Here is a 17,785-nt window from a genome sequence, read left to right on the forward strand (position 1 = left end):
TTAAAACTAAGCAATGTTGTAGTAATTTGGGTAACTCATTTGGGTAATGCAGACTCTAAAGACAGTTAATCTCATTTTCCCTTTTTAGCTCATCAGTGTTTTGAAATGATTATACAATAAAACAAATGAAAGTGCAATCCATGGATTCATAGAATAATTCAGGTTGGAAGGGACATGAGGAAGTCTCTAATCCAACCTGTTGCTTCAAGCAGAGTCAGCTGTGAGGGCCATATTGTGCTACTCAACTTGAAGCAACACAGGCATGTGATTCTTTTTTCATTATTTCTCCATGAAATTTTACTTTTTCTTATTTCTTAGTTGTATTTTCTGTGCCTTTGAAAATTACATTTTTCATTTTACATTTCATTATACATTTTATATTTTTCAGAAAGGCCATTTTATTTTATTAACCTATCTGCAGTGAGATACAACTAAGGCACCAATCTAAAGGCTTTGAGGCACATTTGTAATTTGATGAGCAAATGCAGGAAGAAGACCATTCAAACCTAATGCTATTGTCAACATCCCTTCCAAAAGCACTAACTAGACACACCTCAGAAGACCAAGGAAGACAACAGGAAAAAGTGAAGCTTCTATGTTCAAATCCAAGCAATGATAAAGACTGTACTATTTGTGCAAAATTGCTTAAGTTATGGCCAACCACTATAAGTGAAAATCACAGCCAATAATAACCAGAGACTGACAAATTTCCTTCCATTTTGAAGTGAGCTCTTATGCTGAGCACCTCCATAATGTTCTTTATATTTCTAAGTTGCTTTGATTTATGGGGTATTAAGTCCTACACCTGTGTCTGCCAACCACACACTGAGTTACAAAGATCTTGCTTTGAAGATGCAAGCGCTATGCAGGTACAAGAGCTGAGAATTAATTCACAGCCACTCAGAAGCACAGTTGTACTTCAGAACTTCTCCCCATGAGTGCTGCATGTAAGCAGGTAGTTTAACAACTACATTAGGAGTAAATCTTCACCTTTTAGCTTTAAAGCTATCTAAAGATACAATCACATTGCAATAAAACCAGTCTCACTCGGAAGGTGTATTTATTGTTACAAATAATCTTTATGAGGAACTGCAAGATTTCAGGGGGGGAAAAAATCCCCTTCCTTCAGCCATATTCAAGATTTGATAGTGACTTCCACAGTCAGTGTCACTCTTATTGATGATGAACTACAACCTACTCACATAACTTTTTAGGAGTTCATAAATTTTTTCCCTAGATTGTGCAAGAGATTTTCACTAATCACTGATGCAACAAATCTGAAACTAAAAAGGGAAATGTAAATTTACAGACAAAAATAAAATAATCTTCTAATTAGGCAATGGATTGAGCCTCAGTGCAACTCCAAAGATGGGTAAATAAAACACAGAAGGAGAGCAGAAATCTTTCAAAGGAAATCTAGTAAATCCTAAATGTATAAATAAGTAGAAATTTTAAAAGATGCACTGATTTTTGGATATTTTGGCAGACTTTGCTGTAATTCAGATACATGTATCAGATACATTGTGAAGTATATTTGACATGCTTTTTATCAGTGAATCGTACTTCAAATATTTACTGGTACATCCTTTCTGTCCACACTGTGAGCTCCACCTGTGATGAGAAACCATAATTTGTCCAAACACACAAGCACATTCCTAAAATTCTTAGGTGTGAGAGAAATCACTTTAAAGCAAAATGGAATTAATCCTTATATTACCCATCCAATTAAATTTCAAGTCTTTCCCAAGTGAGAGTCTGCAACCCAAGCTAACTCAGTGTCTCATGCAGTATTTTTGAAAAAACATTATGCATGTTGTTTTTTTACTGCTGTTTTTAATTAGGACAAAGCAACAACAAAAAGTGAGGCAGCAATGTCTTTTGGGATGGGAGAGGAAATAATGGCTCCAGATCCTTAGCAACCAAAATATTGTTACATAGATTTTTCTTTCACACAGAGTCAAGCCCATAAATGAGTGAAAAGTTGGGCAAGGAATACATTTAAAAACAAAACCCACCACCAGTCTTTCTGTCCTGCTTAATTCCCCCAGTAAATTTAAGGGAGTGGTAAAAGTAGGAGAAGTGTTTAATGGGTCAGAGAATGATCTGACAAATTATAGACACTGACACCAGATTTCATCACCTGTATTGGTCCCCTTTATATTTACTGGAAATAAACAGGCAGGAAACTGAATCCTACTTAACAGTTGATTATGACTTCAAAAGGATGAAGGAGCTACCACAGGGTAAAACTGATGCAAAACTGATGCAAAGGGTCAGTGGGGAGACCTAGTGGGTTAACAGATTGTTGCTAAAAAATAAATTTAACCTGGAATCCCATCTTCACTACCTTAATGTATTTTAGAAGACTGTAAACTATCAAGAGCAGAATGCCAAACTTTTTATTTTCTAGTCAGTATGAGTCATGATACACTACCAGCTTCCTGTAGGCAACAGAATGGGACAGTTATTTACAGAAGAAAAAATTTGTGTGAACTTTGTTTAAAAAATGAACACAGTGCATACAATTGCAACTCAATGCCTTAACACCTTTTCAATTACTCCTTTTAAAACTACTCATCAGAAATCTCCCCACTGATACTCAGTCTTTTGGCAGGATTTGTGCCAGAGGCAGTGGAAATACTATTGTCAGAAGAATCCTCCTTTATAAAACTGAGTTTCTCTAACTCAAACTATTATAACAGCAATTATTCACACATGAATACATTCACTTGCCTTCTAAATTGGCCAACTATTCACTCTGTAATCTTCACATAACCTCTACAGATTTGCCAAAGAGATCTTAATTTAAATTCTAGCTTCTGTCTGGTTTGCTTTTTTGCAAATAACTAATAAGCATTTTTAATAACAATAAATATCTGTCTGAGAAGTCACACCTATCACTCAGTTTCACATGAAGTTGGTATCAAAACTAAACTTCCCCTGCTCTTTTTTTCCCCAAGATGCACAATCTATGCAGACAGCATTTTCTTAAAGTGCTATGTAATACAATGCAATTAATCACTGACTATAACTTTACATTTGCATTTTCAGAGTCATCTGAAAGACCCATAAACAAGGCAGAGAGCATTTCGCCTAGGCATGACTAAAAAGGAATTTTGTACTGTCCTGACTTCAGAAAAACTAGTTATCGAGACGAAGTTAAGTAAAATGAAACCTGTAACACACTTTCAGAAGTTCTGAATTCTTGCCCACTGACAGGTGCTGCTTGGAGATTCTCCAGTCAGATATACTAAGTAATGACAACATCATCTGGTGACCTAAGTACCAACCCTGTCCAGAACAGAACACTGTTCTTGGCTATTAAAGAACAGTGATAGTAAAAAAACCCGTAGAAACATCCTAAACAGTATGAACCAAATTCTTTCCACTTTCCCAAAGCATTTCTGCAAGACCTAGAGGTAACCATGACCTTTGTGTTTCGGGAAAAGAGATCTCAAAAAAAAAATGGGTGAATGGTACAGAAGCTTTGGAGCTGAGGTATGCACTGTTCCTGTCCCCCAAATCCAGCAGTACAGTGACAGAACTGTAGACCACAGACAAATAAAATTAACAGTAGAAAGGAAAGCAGACATAATTAAATGATTCAAAGACTGTCAATTCTTAACAAGCAAGTCTGCTTCCCTTAATGTGGAAGAACCCTAATAAGATGCAGCAGAGATCCTTCTCTTGAAATTTCTGTAGTTTGACTACTTCAGTACCGTGAGTGCAGCACAGTATTCAAGGCTAACAAGTTCACTTTATGCTGCAGAAAAACCCTCCCATGCTTCCACACTGCTTAAAACCCATCAGACTATGTGAATCCTCTGTCAGTAAATGATAAAACTGACATCCATCAAAAAGTAAATTCTCTGTTGTTACTGTATTTCATGAAGAATTCCTGGGGATTAAAACCCAAAGAAGACTTTCACGGCAAGCCAAGATCACCATGGATCTAGATTTTTAGTCTGCACTATCAAGAACCACTTAAAGCAATTCACGTGTTTTAAGTTTTCCTTCCATGATCAAACCCTCAACACCTCTCTGATGTCTTATGTGAAAAGTAACTCAAAGCCTTGAGAAATCACTTATAGCCAGCAACTTACGCTCTCTTATACAGCATCCAGGATATCTATGTACCTGCCACAGTAATTTAGCTGCTTCCAGTAGCTCCACATTCCTTACCAAGAGGCACTAAATAGTCCACTTGAAAGTCTCTGGAGTTTCTACTCACAAAGTTCCAAACTGCAGTCAGAGATAAGCAGCAAGAAAGAACAGATCACAGTTCCACAATGGCTTAAAAAGCAAAGTGAGGTGCCAGCTTCCCCTAACAAAGCCATTTCTCCCTCCAAAGCCAGCTATAGCATTTCCACTGCCTCATTTGTGCCGGCACTACTGTTCCTGCAGTAAAACAGATAAGGGAACTAAATCCATCTGAAACATTAGGCTGTTGGGGTTTTTTTCTGGGTTAGTTTTCCAACTCATGAATGACAGTGCTGGCACAGGGAACATGATGGGAATACACCACCAATGGACAAGGCAAGACAGCCTCTTTAGTAGTGACCTGCAGTTTGACCAGCCTAAAGTGACTGTGGAAATAATCCCTAAAAGATGTCATTTTCTTCACCTAGACTGAGGGAATTCAAGGCACAGAACTGACAAATATATAAAAAGAACTGCACATAACAACTTCACATATTTATGACGTTTATCACCTCATATAACAGCTTTGTACACAAATACTTGAAGAACCTGGGCATTTCTACTCAGCAAGGAGGAGTGAAGTTTCATAAGGAGGAGTTGAAATAGGTACAAAACCAATCCTGGCTGCAGCATTCCCAGTATTTTCTTCCCCAGTCAACTGCTTTCCCCCATCATCCCCAATAATACTCTCCTCTCAAGCTCTTGCCAGTATTTCTCATGGAACTATCCCAGTGTCTCCTGTTCCTCCCCATCTCAACTGAACAAGGCACAGGACAGACTCCCTCTGAGGTGTGCATGCCATGCCATGTTTTACCTGCTCAATCACCATTTTCAATCTATCTCCTTTTTGTGCAGTAGACGTGCATTTGTCCAGTTACCAATTTTCACAAAATCTGCAGGAATCTAATCTTTCAGCTCTCAACTCCCATCAAATCTGCCTGAACTCTGCTAAATGATTCAGAAGTTATTAGAGGAGCAGAGATGGACAGAGAGCACAGGTATGATTTTCTTGGGAAACCAAGATAAAAATATAATTGACACGAAACCAGAGTAATTATGTTAATAAAATACATAGCAAGACAGTCACGCTGGAAAATTAAAGAGGCAAATGAAGTCAAAAGAGAAAAGACAATCAGATTAATATCATCTGTGGAGATAATTTTTAGACTTCCCACCTCTATAGATCTGCTTACTTCCCCTCTGCTGATTAGTTCTGTCCAATAGCAACTATTGCAGCTAGATACATCCTTAGTACTCTCAGCTGGCTCTTTAGGACTACTGAATAACACCTTCCTGCTGCAAGAGAGCCATGGAAAAACACAATAAAGAATCATGGCTGCTGAGTGGTTTCTCTGTCAAGGAGGCAAAATCTGAAGTTAATAAATGGATAATAATCCCAAGAAAATCCACTACTTCTGCAGACAGAAACATCAAGTCTTAAAACAATTTAAAGCAAACATTGCCACAGTTTTCAAAAGGGATGAAGAAAGGGATCTATCTGGTCTGGAAACTGTTTTTATTACATCACTTGTGCATACCATTTAGAGCAGAAAAAAAAGCCAAACTACTTCAGAAGATCTTTTTATCATGTTTATAAGAAAGGTGATGATAATGCTTTCAAGGAAACCTTAAGAGGCTGAGCCATCTTGCATTACTGAGTTATAAAGAGAACAAGAGAATATAAAAAAGTCACTGATCAGGTAAATTGTAGAACCCACTCAACCCTCTGTCAGAGAAAAAAGACACTTGATTAATTCAATAGGCAAGGATTTAATAGTGATGAAAGAAAATTTCTTTGTCACTAGATATCACTGAGTTCAAAAGTTTGATGGAATCCCCAAAAAGAATAGGTAGTCAAGATTTATTAGAACTCCCACAAATTCACTAAATTGCATTTTAAATTAGAAGAATTTAAAAGTCTATGGGGTTTAAAAGAACTGTTAACCAACCTGGAATCATCAGTTACCTTGGTATTTCCTTCAAAATCAAGCATGAAAAAAAAAAAAAAATTCTCAAATGTTTGCAACCTTCTTTTAAAGCATCTGGTTGAAGGCAGCATCATGCACAAGAGATCAAACCACCCCCACCCAGAATGCCAACTCCTACACTACCCAGAACAAAATGACAAAAAGAGACAGTTGTCCCAGCTCTGAGTAAAGATATTCCAGAACATATATATATCTATCTATCACATTCCAGAAAACCTTTTTTAATGGTGCTTATTAAGTAACCACACTTGCCTCTATTTCAAGTGAGAATTAATCCAAGTCAAATCTGGAAAGCAGGAGGAAAAACTAAACAGTAGCAAATACAGGGTAAGTGTCAAGAACAGCAGCTACTAGGATTTTCATGTTAGCCTCTGAATGACTGTCAATTTGCCAATATCCAATTTTTGAACACAAACCCAGAACCAGATCAAAAGGAGAAAATAGTTCAAATGATCAAAACCATATGGCATCTGGTCTGCCATGTCCTTTGATAAGGTGTGCTGCAGTCCCAGAAGCCTAAAGTACAGCAATCACTGACATCACTGTAACAGCAAGGTCAAAGAAGAGACACTAAACAGATGAAAATCGGACAAAGACTAAAGAAAATAAAACCGTTTCTGAGAAAGACTGTGAATGAAAGACCTTTTCTTTCTAAAAATCTTTTTTTTAAAAAGTACTCCAGACAAAACAAAAGCTTTTCCATGATAAAGCAGTAACAAAGTGTTCCATAGGACAGCAAAGATCACCATTTGGGGGTGAAAAAGAGCAAACCAAAGACCAACCAACCAAAAAAACCAACAGGAAAAGGCAAAGAAAATATTACTTATTTAAAAACAATGTTTTCTGCCATAGTTTATTAGATCCTAGCTTGGTATCCCCACAGTGTGTTCTAGAGAGACCACTAATCACTTAAATTACTGGGAAAAGTTAGCAGTGTGTTTACTTCATATTTCATAAAATGACTTTCATATAAAACTTATATTTTTAATAGTTTGCATAACACAAAGGATTTAAATTTTCTTTATTTGCTCCAAATGCCATTTTCACAGCTATGCTATTTATCATACAGCATAAAAAACATCTTCTCTATGAAGAAAACATAAAATCTGCAGTCTATCACTACAATATATTATCATTAAATGCTGCAAAAAAAAGATAAGAATGCAAAGCCAAATCTTCCCCATAGAGTTTATTTATATGTAACACTAAAGGAAGTAAGTGCAAGACAGTAAAATAGTATGCACCATGCCCCATCTACTGGCAAATCCGAGAAGCTGGATACAGTTTTATTATACAGGACCACAATGATTACAGAGATGCTAATGCTTTCTGAGATAACTTGAATTTAAACCACTTAATTTAGCAAACACACCAAACTGCACACTGCTGGGAGCTCCCTTTTCCACACAGCTCCATACAAAGGCAAAATAAGGCTCTTCTCAGCAGTGCCCAGTGGCAAGAGGCAATGGGCAGACTGAAATACAGGACACTCAAAATAAAGAAAAAAGAATTTATTGTTTGTATCCAAGCACTAGAAGAGGTTCCCCAGGCACGACACAGAGCCCCCATTCTTGGAGGTGTTCAAAACACAATTTGACAAAGCCTTGAGCAACCAGCTCTGAGGGGAGCTAGACTAGAACATCTCCAGAGGTTCCCTCCAACCACTGTAATTCTGCAATTCTATAATCATAAAACTATTTATATCAGACTTCTGACATCTGTCCCATTCCAAGTTCCCACCAGAATACTTGTACTTTTCTCAAAATACACAGTCGATAATGGGAATATTTTAAATTGTGGCAGAACTTCCCCAAATAGATTTTCAGCAACTTCTAGTAATTCAATACTTTTAAAATTCATCTGTACTGTAGGTCACAATCCACACAGCTGTACCTTCAGCATGGGAAATGGGAGCTGCAGATGAAATGTAACTCAGGAATGTGTATCACCATGCCTTCAAACAGAAAAATGACTAATGCACCACATTTCCAACAGCCCATCTGGTCTAATCAAATTAACAAAGTATCTAAAATACATCAGAAAGATTAAATTAATCACAAAATAATAGGTAACTAAAAACTAAATAAAGTTTTATACAAAATATATGACCTCAGAAAACAAACCAACACATAAAAATCCAACTCTGTACTGTAATAGCCCTGAGCCGGACCCTAAATTTGGCAAGGCTGCTGCACTATCCTCTTTGTTTTTAGACAAGATATTTGACAATAATTTTAGAGTTCTCAGCTTTGTCATCTGAATTAACCTTTTTGCAGCTCTTTTCTAAAATACTGTAAAACAAAATTCCTAAAAAATAGTAATAACCGATCAGAAAAATAATGTTATGATTGATGATTCTTTCCTTAGATTCTGCTAAGGGAAAACATTAATTCAACTTCAAACAGCAGAAAACATGCAATTATTTTCAGAATTATTGAAAAGTATGGTTTTATCCTGTTTAATTAAAATACTTTAACAATTTCTCTTGTTACTCTGATTATGCAATACATTATAGTCTAAAAAAATATTATTTAGTGACCATAAAAAAATTCCACTCTTCCTCTAAAATAATCCCTCTTCCAAAATCCCTTCTCCAAAGTTACTTCTTCCATTTAAACAATCACAATCCACAGTTTCATCTTCTGCTATTTGAGCTCCCCACAATCTGGCTCAATTCTGCTCTCACCCTTCTCTAGTTAATCCTCCAAATACCCTTTTAAGAGCGTTTCTCTTCCTCATTTCTAGTCTCTGCTGAACTGACCACATCAATCCTCAAGAATGCTCATGTACTACTTGAATCTTTTCTGCAGATTTCTGATTGCTCATCAATTCCTGGTTTTCTCTCTTGATTACTAGATGCATCCCTCCTGGACTAGTTACCTTTCCCAGACTCAGCCTTAAAAGGCAGATTTTCATTTGATTGTAGACCCAAACACCACTAAGCCTCAAATTTCCTTGCCTTCCAAGCTAGATCATGAAAATACCAACAGGATCAGTGCCTTAACAGTAACTTTGTTGTTTACACAGAGACACTGGCAATTTCCTGCAGCTGATGGCTTGAGTTTTCAAACAACTGCTGCTGCCTCCACAACAGAGGGGAAGCGAGAGAGGCACCGGAGCTGCTTTGGATGCGAGTCAGCAGCAAGGGCTGCTCTCCCCTTCCCAAGGGATGTCCAGCTTGGAGGTCTATAAACCCCAACGTCTGCTGCTCAGCATGCACAGCCAGCAAAGTGCTCTGCAGAGCAGCCAGAGGGAGAATTTCCATCCAGGACTTCACAGGAAATTTAAAAAAATTAATTGGGAATCCCTTCCCTACACTCTCTGTTTTGCACAAGCTGCCAAATGAATAAAGAACAGCTTGGATCCACATCATCAATTTATTATATAACAATTTATCCTAACCATAATTCTGTACTATTGACTTTAATTCCTTTAATGGAAGAAATTACAGCTTCGGGAAATAAAATCATACACCTCTAATTAATTAAACCATTTGACATCAACACTATCATTCACATATAAACAATGTTCATCTCTGGGCAGTTATCGCCATGCCTAGAAAAAGATTTCTCACCAAGGAAAAGCACAAAGAAAGAGAGCACAAAGACCAAAATGAAAATTTGTCTGCTTCAATCAGTTTGCCATCAATCAGCAATAACTGATAATGCTATTAATAATATATTAATAATGGACTCAATATCTTCAGCAGAAAAGCCAGGTGCAACTACCAGTATATCCCCTCTACTCACTCTCTCTCATAGTCTTTATTCTCTTTATACTGAAAGTATCTGCTATGTATTTACCTGTTCTAATCAACTTATGTCTTGAAAATAATTAGCAGTGCCTCTGATTACCCAATCACACCTCACAAGCCTAGAGATTTTGATCACTTAACTGGATTCATTCAGTAGGCTCCAGGAAGTGTATCTTAACATCCTCCAGTAATGGTTACTGACTGGTGAAAACCATGGCCATAAAGGAAAATACAGTTAAACTTGCAATCTCTTTTCTAGCTTTCAGCACGATGCTGAATGTATTGAAGGCAGGAATTCAATGTAGTGCAGGTGAGAGAGTATTAAGCAGTGTAGAGGTATTTACCTGCTAATACACAGAGTAAACAAACCTGAAAACTCAAACCACTGGAAAGTGTTCTTATTGGATATGAGTTGTCTTATACTGAAAACAGTCTTTTACAATGAAAAATGGAAAATATTCAATACTGCATTAGACAAACAATTATTCTTTATCACAAAACCAGAAATCCTGCTTCTTTACAACTTCCTGAGCAGAGATTTTATGTACATCTACAAGGAGTATTTCTTAGTTCCATGTGTTTCATGCCTAAAATTACTTCTGGAAATAATCAGATGCAGCGTACAGACACATTTCAAATGTCTGCCATTGAAAGGACCTCTGATTTTGCACAGTTATCACCCAAGGTACTTACAAGCACATTTGTTTGTGGAGTTGGGCCACACGGCCATGGTGGGCTTTTGTTTGCTCCGAAATGCCTCTTCAACTCTGGCTTCTGTTTTCCGTACAGTGGAACCATGAGGGTTTACCTGTTCTGCTGGCACAGATAAGCCTGCAGGCAAAAGACAACCATACCTATTTAAATAAACCAAGCTGAAGGAATCTACTGAATCAAAGAAGAAACTTGCAACACCATACTGCAACAGAATACAGCCATTAATATTTAGCTGGACATTCAAAATAAAGATTTCAATAAATAATATTTGGTTTCTGCTGACAAAACAACTTACCCATTGCGTGGTCTTAAACTGTCAGCTCTGATGGATTAGAAAAATGTGACTGTCTCTCACAAACTTTAGGTCCCCAAAGATTGACCCTTCTATTCATATTTCCTCTACAAGTCAATTCTTACTGACCATTTCAATCTTTCCCTTATTTTAAACAGATAGTTTTAAAATAAGTGGCAATTCATAATGGCATTGTATGCCATATCAAGAGTATCTGAATAAGAACCTTGTGTTGTCACTGTGATCTCTGTTATGTAAAATGGATCAATTTCAGAGTCAATATAAGCTCTTAAATTAAGAAAATGCAATTCTGCTTTTAACAAAAAGTGTGGTTTGCTTCCTGTAACATAACTTCATCTTACAGCTTCTACTGCTTCATTGGTTTTTTAATTAAATTCTAAAAAAAGCAAACTTTCATATTGGTTAAGCACAATTTAAAGACATAAATGACTATTTGAAGTTTTGTGTTTGTGAACTAGAATTTCCTAGAATTTCATCCACTAAAATGGTCTTCAAAATGCTATACCATGTTATACCAGGACCAAGTGATCAAGAGCTGACAAGAAGCTCCAAAACTGATGGATGCAGAAATTAAAAGGCTCACACAGAATCTCTCATCTCACAATTAATAATTACAGCATAGGTTTCAAGGTACTATTATAAAAAAATTTAAACTGCATATCAAATCAATTTCATTATTCAAAACAACTATCACTTCTACCTTTTTATTTGCTTGTGTCCACAAGTGGTTGCAAATTTCAATAATCTAGGATATACAGTTCTTAATTTACCAACTTAAAACTTGCTGTCCTTAGGTTTAACATCTTTCCACAACAGCACCTCATTTCAGTAACAGAGGAACAAGAAATTCTAGTTTGACTTTCTACATACTGATTTTATTGTACACTTTATGTGCAGTACTTTTGAGACTGGTCACCAGTTAAGAGTACTAAGTAAAACTCGAAGATATGTGGAAAAAAAAAAAAAAACAAAATAAATAAAAAACAAACAAAACCTACAAAACAAACAAACAGAAACCGACCAACAACAAAAAAGCCCCACCATAACCACAGTTCCAAAATCACCAGGAAAGCTGTGGGGAAAAAAGCCATGCAGAAAATACCTTGCATTTTACAACTACATAAGATGCTAAGTAACTTGCTAACAAAATTGTGAAGAAAATTGATATGGAGCTTTTTAGCTTTTTTCATGCCTTGCTGAAACTGCTCTGAAACAGGGTACATGTCAAAGTCTAGACAAGCAGATGCACTGTGATTGTCCTCATCTGCTGTCTTGCTGAGGGTGTCCCTTAGAGCAAAATGAGAATAATGGCAGAACTGATCAGCATTCACATCCCTTCCATCCATTACAATGACCAGTGCCAAGAATACACTCCTGAAGTGTTACCATCCAGGTGTCCTGCACCATCACAATCTTTGACCCAGCTCCTGATCCCTTGTGCTTGCCTTGCAGCATGAAGCTTCCTCAGACCTCAAGAGCTTGATACATTTCCTCTGTCCATAAACAGTTAATCTAACACAGTTTCTCCCATGCATTCTGAGTGTTTTGAATGTGCTTTGGTAAGCATTCCTTGCTAACCCAGTCAGTGATCTCAGCCTTGCACATTCTACAGCAGGACCAACTCCAAAGCTCAGTTGTCACTGAAACCACCAAGTGTGGTCCAGAAGCACAAGCATCTTCAAGTGTCACCTGCAGGTACCTGTGGCACTGTAACAGCTGCCATGCCAATGTACTGAATCCACTTTGAATCCTGCCCATTCCTGTCTGAGAGTTGTTCTGTCCCACAAAGTGGTGCTGCTCATCATGTACCTGTACCTGAAGGCCCTCTTACCAGCATCTCACACCAATGGTACCTGCTTTTTCTGATATAACAAGTCCATTGCATGATACCATCAGCCTTAATTACGACTTAAGACGCTGCCCTTCTTTCAACACAGTCTGCAGGCTTTGTCCCCAGAAATATCTATTACTGGGCCACTGCCACAAAAAGGAGGGCAGCATTCCAGTTCTTGCAAACTTGCAAGAAAGAACTACAAGCCATAGAGTCATTCTCTGTAACAAAGAGCCCTTACAAACATTCACTTTAACCTCGGAAGCAATAACCTTTAACAGTCATGGGGACTTGGATAATTAACTGAGCACAGCTCACAGCATGATACTTTCAGCTAGAATTGTGAATATTCTTGTAGTTCTAATAGAAAAGTACAGAGGAGAAATGAAGGCATTATATTAGCTCTGTTTTACAGCCACGGTGAATCACAATTGGTTCATTTATCCACAATTCAAGACATACATTGGAAGCTTGCACAAAATTAGACAAAAATACGCATGACTGAATAGGAAAATACAAAGAATTGTATCTGTTTTAACCTGAAGAAGAGAAAGCCTATAGATACTTGCATAGTTCAAAGAAATTTATTAATAAAGGGTCTTCAATCTACCAACAGAACTATTTCAAGAATCAGTAGTTGAAAGGTAAGACCAGCCAATTCAACCTAGCAATCAAATAATGGAGCTTTATACCAAAGCAGGAAACAACTTGCCAAGGTAAAGCTGGAATTATTGAAATCACTAATCCCTAAATCAGCATGAAATTTTGTTCCAATGTTAGAGTTCAGTGATTTTCAACCTTTCTCAACTTTCAAAACTTTTAAACTTTTCCATGGAGGTAGACTCTTTTTATATAAACACAGCACAGTTGCCACACTAGGAATATGTTTGGACTTTGGATAACTTTCCCTGGTCACTTTAGAAGCTGTACACAGACTTGGAAGGGTTGTTTCTTAATAAAAAAAAAAATCAATACATTATCTCCAAAACTACACTTGTACACATGCCAGGGTCAACTAAAAATCCAGTGATTTAAAGGCTGTTCTCCCTTACCATAATTCTTATTATACCATACTACAGTTATACATATTACATATCACTTTCAGAACACAGCTCTGGTTCCACCACATTCACATGAGAAGTTAGTACAGCAACCCTAACATTTACTGTTCACCAGATTCTATGGTACTGTCTGTAGTAGCAGGCAATGCCTCCTTTTTCTGGAAAGGATTCATGTGTCTTACCAGGTCAGCTCACAAAATAGGAAAAAGTAGAGAGGTTTCAAGCTCAGTCAACTTTTAACCTGCACTGTCTGAATCTGACATGCATTCTTTATTTCATACTAAATTCAATTTTTTGTATGGAGACCTGTAAATTCTATCCCATATATGTATACAGAAGCTTTTCTTGTTGCCTTTGTCCCTGGCCAGGTTGAATTCTCTCAGTGCTTTAGATTTCCTAACCTGATCCCTGGTTGCTCAATTTCTCTGTAGTTTTCCCAGTCTCTAAAGGTCTCTCTTTTGTGTTTAAGTTTATCCACAGTCAACTTGTTTACCCACACAGGTCTCCTGATGTGTTCACCTAACTTTCTCTTTGTTGGGAAACATCACTCCTGAGACTGGAGGAAGCAATCCTTGAGTATTAACCAGCTGTCCTGGGCCCCTCTTCCCTTCAGGGCTTTATTCCATGGGACTCTACCAAGTAGATCCCTTGAAGTCTACTCTCCTGAAGCCCAAGGTACTGAACTTGGCTGTGCATCCTTCTTGCTGCCCATAGGATCTCAAACCCTTCCACTTCATGGTCAGTGCAGCCCAGCTGCTCTGGAGGGTCACAATCCCCAGCAGTCCCTCCTTGTTGGTGAGAACAAAGTCCAGCACAGCATCTCTTCTTGGTGGCTCTTCTATGACTTGGAGAAAGAATTTGTCCTCTGCCCATTCTAAAAACCACCTGAATCTCTTCTGCCCTCTCTGTTGTCCCTTCAATATATACTGGGGTGTTTGAAGCCCCCAACAAAGTCCAGGGCTTGTGAACATGAGCCCATTCCTATTTATATATAGAGGGCCTCTATATATGTATGTGTTGTGTTATGATAACTGAAGTTAAACATACCTCTTTTTCTTCTTGCTTCCTTGATTTCTTCACACATCTTATTAAATTCTGGATCCAATTCAGCAGCAATGATAGCATGAGCAGTGTCCTTCAAAGTGCATGCTCTATGTCTAATTATTTTATCTAGAAAATAGGACAGCACAATTTATCACAATTACAAAAATTTCTTAGCATTTCTATGTTGGTTTGTATTGTATAGTACAACATTGATACAAACTGAAGTAACTGGAAAAAAATTACAGATGTATGAAAATGCAGATGAATCAATACCTCAGCACACTCAAAAATCACAACCCAGCTATTGAAGACATATGGGTGTTTTCAGAAGTATAAATTGTTACTTTAATCCACGGTGGCATCTATAAACAAATGCAAACAGTGAATGACGAACATATCTAAATCAACTTGCCATAAGGTGTAGCTGGTTTCCACAGGCAGATCTACACAGTATAATGGAGTGGAGTGCAAAGAGTCCCAAAGTAACAGGAGACTTTACCAGGAATTAATTTACCCACTGGTGTCTAGTAATATTTACAGTTATACTGCCTGCAAAATCACACTGGACATCATCTGCATCTTTACAGCAGACCTAGCTCACTTATGTTCCTTCCCTGTTGTTTTTTTCTTTAACCTGAAAATATTGCTTAATTATTATTTAACAACTGATCAAAACTATGCTAAAACACATTATTTTATTCCTTACACTGAATAGCCATTTCCCCTTTTAATTCATTAAAAAAAAAAACTGGCAAGAAACAAACCTCGAGTGTGCTACATTTTCAGGCCTGTTTGGGGAAAAGAACAAATTGCCCATGCTGGAAGCCTAAATACAACTCAGGAAAAAACAGATCAGTTCCTTTACCTTTGAAACACACAAAACAATTTATTCCACCACTGAAAGTTGAAAGTAATCGTAACTTAATAACTAAGCCCATATGTGGAGAAAATTGACACCTAGAACACAGCTTTTCAATGAAACCTACAACACTCATTGTTTGACTTCAGTACAAACATATTTAATTTGTCAATCCAACCATACTGAATTACTTTTTCCAGTTGTTGCAGGTACTTCAACAGCAACCATCAACATTAATGTCTAGAACATATTCTACAACCAGCAGATTTAACGTTTTAATAATCTTTAAAGACAACAATTAAGAGTATCGCTAAATATTTATTTTGCAATATTTGTAATTCTAGAAACAGCAGGTTTCACAGTTGGAAAAACTGCCGAGTTAAAAAGTTAAAGTTGAGTTTAAGTTAAATCCAGTATCCAGCTCAAAAAAGTCCAACATTTTCTGGGGAAAACTACTCTCCATTAAATCTACTGAAAGTTTAAAGGTTTTGCCCACATATTTGTGATGCATTATGTTTTATAATGACAAAACCCCTCACACTGCATTCGTTCCAGATATAATTTTGAGATATTAAACTTCAAAGTTTTGGTCAGATAATGAAGTTTAAGAAGCCCTTGCAAAGGAGGAAGGGAGGGGAGAGAAATAAAAAGGAATCAAACTGGGGTTTGACTGAATCACTACCTTCCCTCTAATTCTGTGCTGGGCAAGACTTTCCCCCAGACAGTGTTTCAGTGAGGCAAACACTCATGTCCAACATACAATCGTTATGTTCTCGTGCCTTCAAGAATATTTCTCAGTCAAACAATGGAGCAAGAAAGCCCCAACCTGTATGAACCTGTCTGAAATTCTATAGCAAAGTACCAGGAAAAAAAATTTCCAAGCAGTCAGTTCTTGATATCCAGACTCCAGATAAAATCAATAAGTCTGGTCCTCGCCTTGCTTTTCCAACTTAACAACAGGATAAAAGCAGGTATAGTGTGAGTCCTCTGCAAATTCAAGCACGAAGCAGAGGCCAGCATATATGTCCAACTTTAAAGAATGTAAACATTTACAGGTTAATAGTCATTTAATGATTGCATCTGAATGCATGGAATGCTTCCTTTGAACTGCCAGAATGTGCTGTTTCAGGTGTGTTCACACAACAGTCCAAGAAATCCTGCAGGCCAGAAGAGCAATACACACTCTGTGATGAACAGCAGAGGACAGAACAATTTTTCATTACCTCCTATCCAAAACAGAGCCCAGAAAGAGCCAGATCAATTTCTCCCAGCTCAGTTCTGACAGTAAGGAAAATCAAAATATCCCTAAACAGGTGTTCTTCAGATACACTGAATGCCAGTGCCCATCAAGACCTTTAATTAGTTCACATCAACTGCACGTTAGAAGTCCTCAAAAGTGTGCTATCAAGAGCACAAAATAAATGAACTATTTCAGTTGAAAGAAAATAGCACGTCATAAACTGAAGAAATAGTTAATCCTCTACAAATACGAACCAGGTTCAAAAGGCAATGTGAAACAAGTCTGACCAGACTATACTGCATCTAGTCCACACGAGACACCTGCAAAATGCCTCAGAAAACCAAAAATTTGAGAAGAAAAATAAAGAAGAATCAAGCTTTAACCTGCCAAAGCAATTTCACAAGATCTCACAAAAAACTTTTTAACACACTAGACTGCATTTGTACATGGACGCTGATCCCCAAGTACCACATATATTAAATAGAACTCTACATTAAAAGGGTGCTTTGTCTTGATGCTTTACTGATGACTCCTGAAGCTGCCAGCTGAAGGGTTTTCTTTTGGCAATGTGCACTGTAAGACAGCCCCAGCAAAAAGCACACAAGATGTTCTTTCCTTAGTTTGGAGCGTGAACAGTTTTTACATGCATTTCAGTCTACAAATTCCTTTTTAATTGAAAGCATCCCATCACACTTTGTCAAGACAATACTGTCTAATCTTTCCTAATCAGCTGCAACTGACTTCCTTGCCTGGTGATTTATCCTCTTTTATTTCTATCCCC

General features: G+C 37.3%; 1 protein-coding gene across 5 annotated transcripts in view; it reads right to left on the bottom strand.

Moving 5' to 3' along the window:
* The window catches only part of ATAD2B (ATPase family AAA domain containing 2B), a 73,949-nt gene that overhangs the window by 8,700 nt on the left and 47,464 nt on the right, over positions 1-17,785 (bottom strand). For all 5 annotated transcript variants that reach the window (XM_033055495.2, XM_033055499.2, XM_033055494.2 and 2 more), the window contains exons 23-24: positions 14,909-15,031; positions 10,636-10,773 (exon numbers count right to left, since the gene is read on the bottom strand). In XM_033055495.2, coding sequence (XP_032911386.1) covers positions 10,636-10,773; positions 14,909-15,031 — 261 coding nt within the window. The remainder of the gene's footprint in view (positions 1-10,635; positions 10,774-14,908; positions 15,032-17,785) is intronic.

The sequence above is a fragment of the Catharus ustulatus genome, chromosome 3, assembly GCF_009819885.2.
Source record: "Catharus ustulatus isolate bCatUst1 chromosome 3, bCatUst1.pri.v2, whole genome shotgun sequence".
NCBI lineage: Eukaryota > Metazoa > Chordata > Aves > Passeriformes > Turdidae > Catharus > Catharus ustulatus.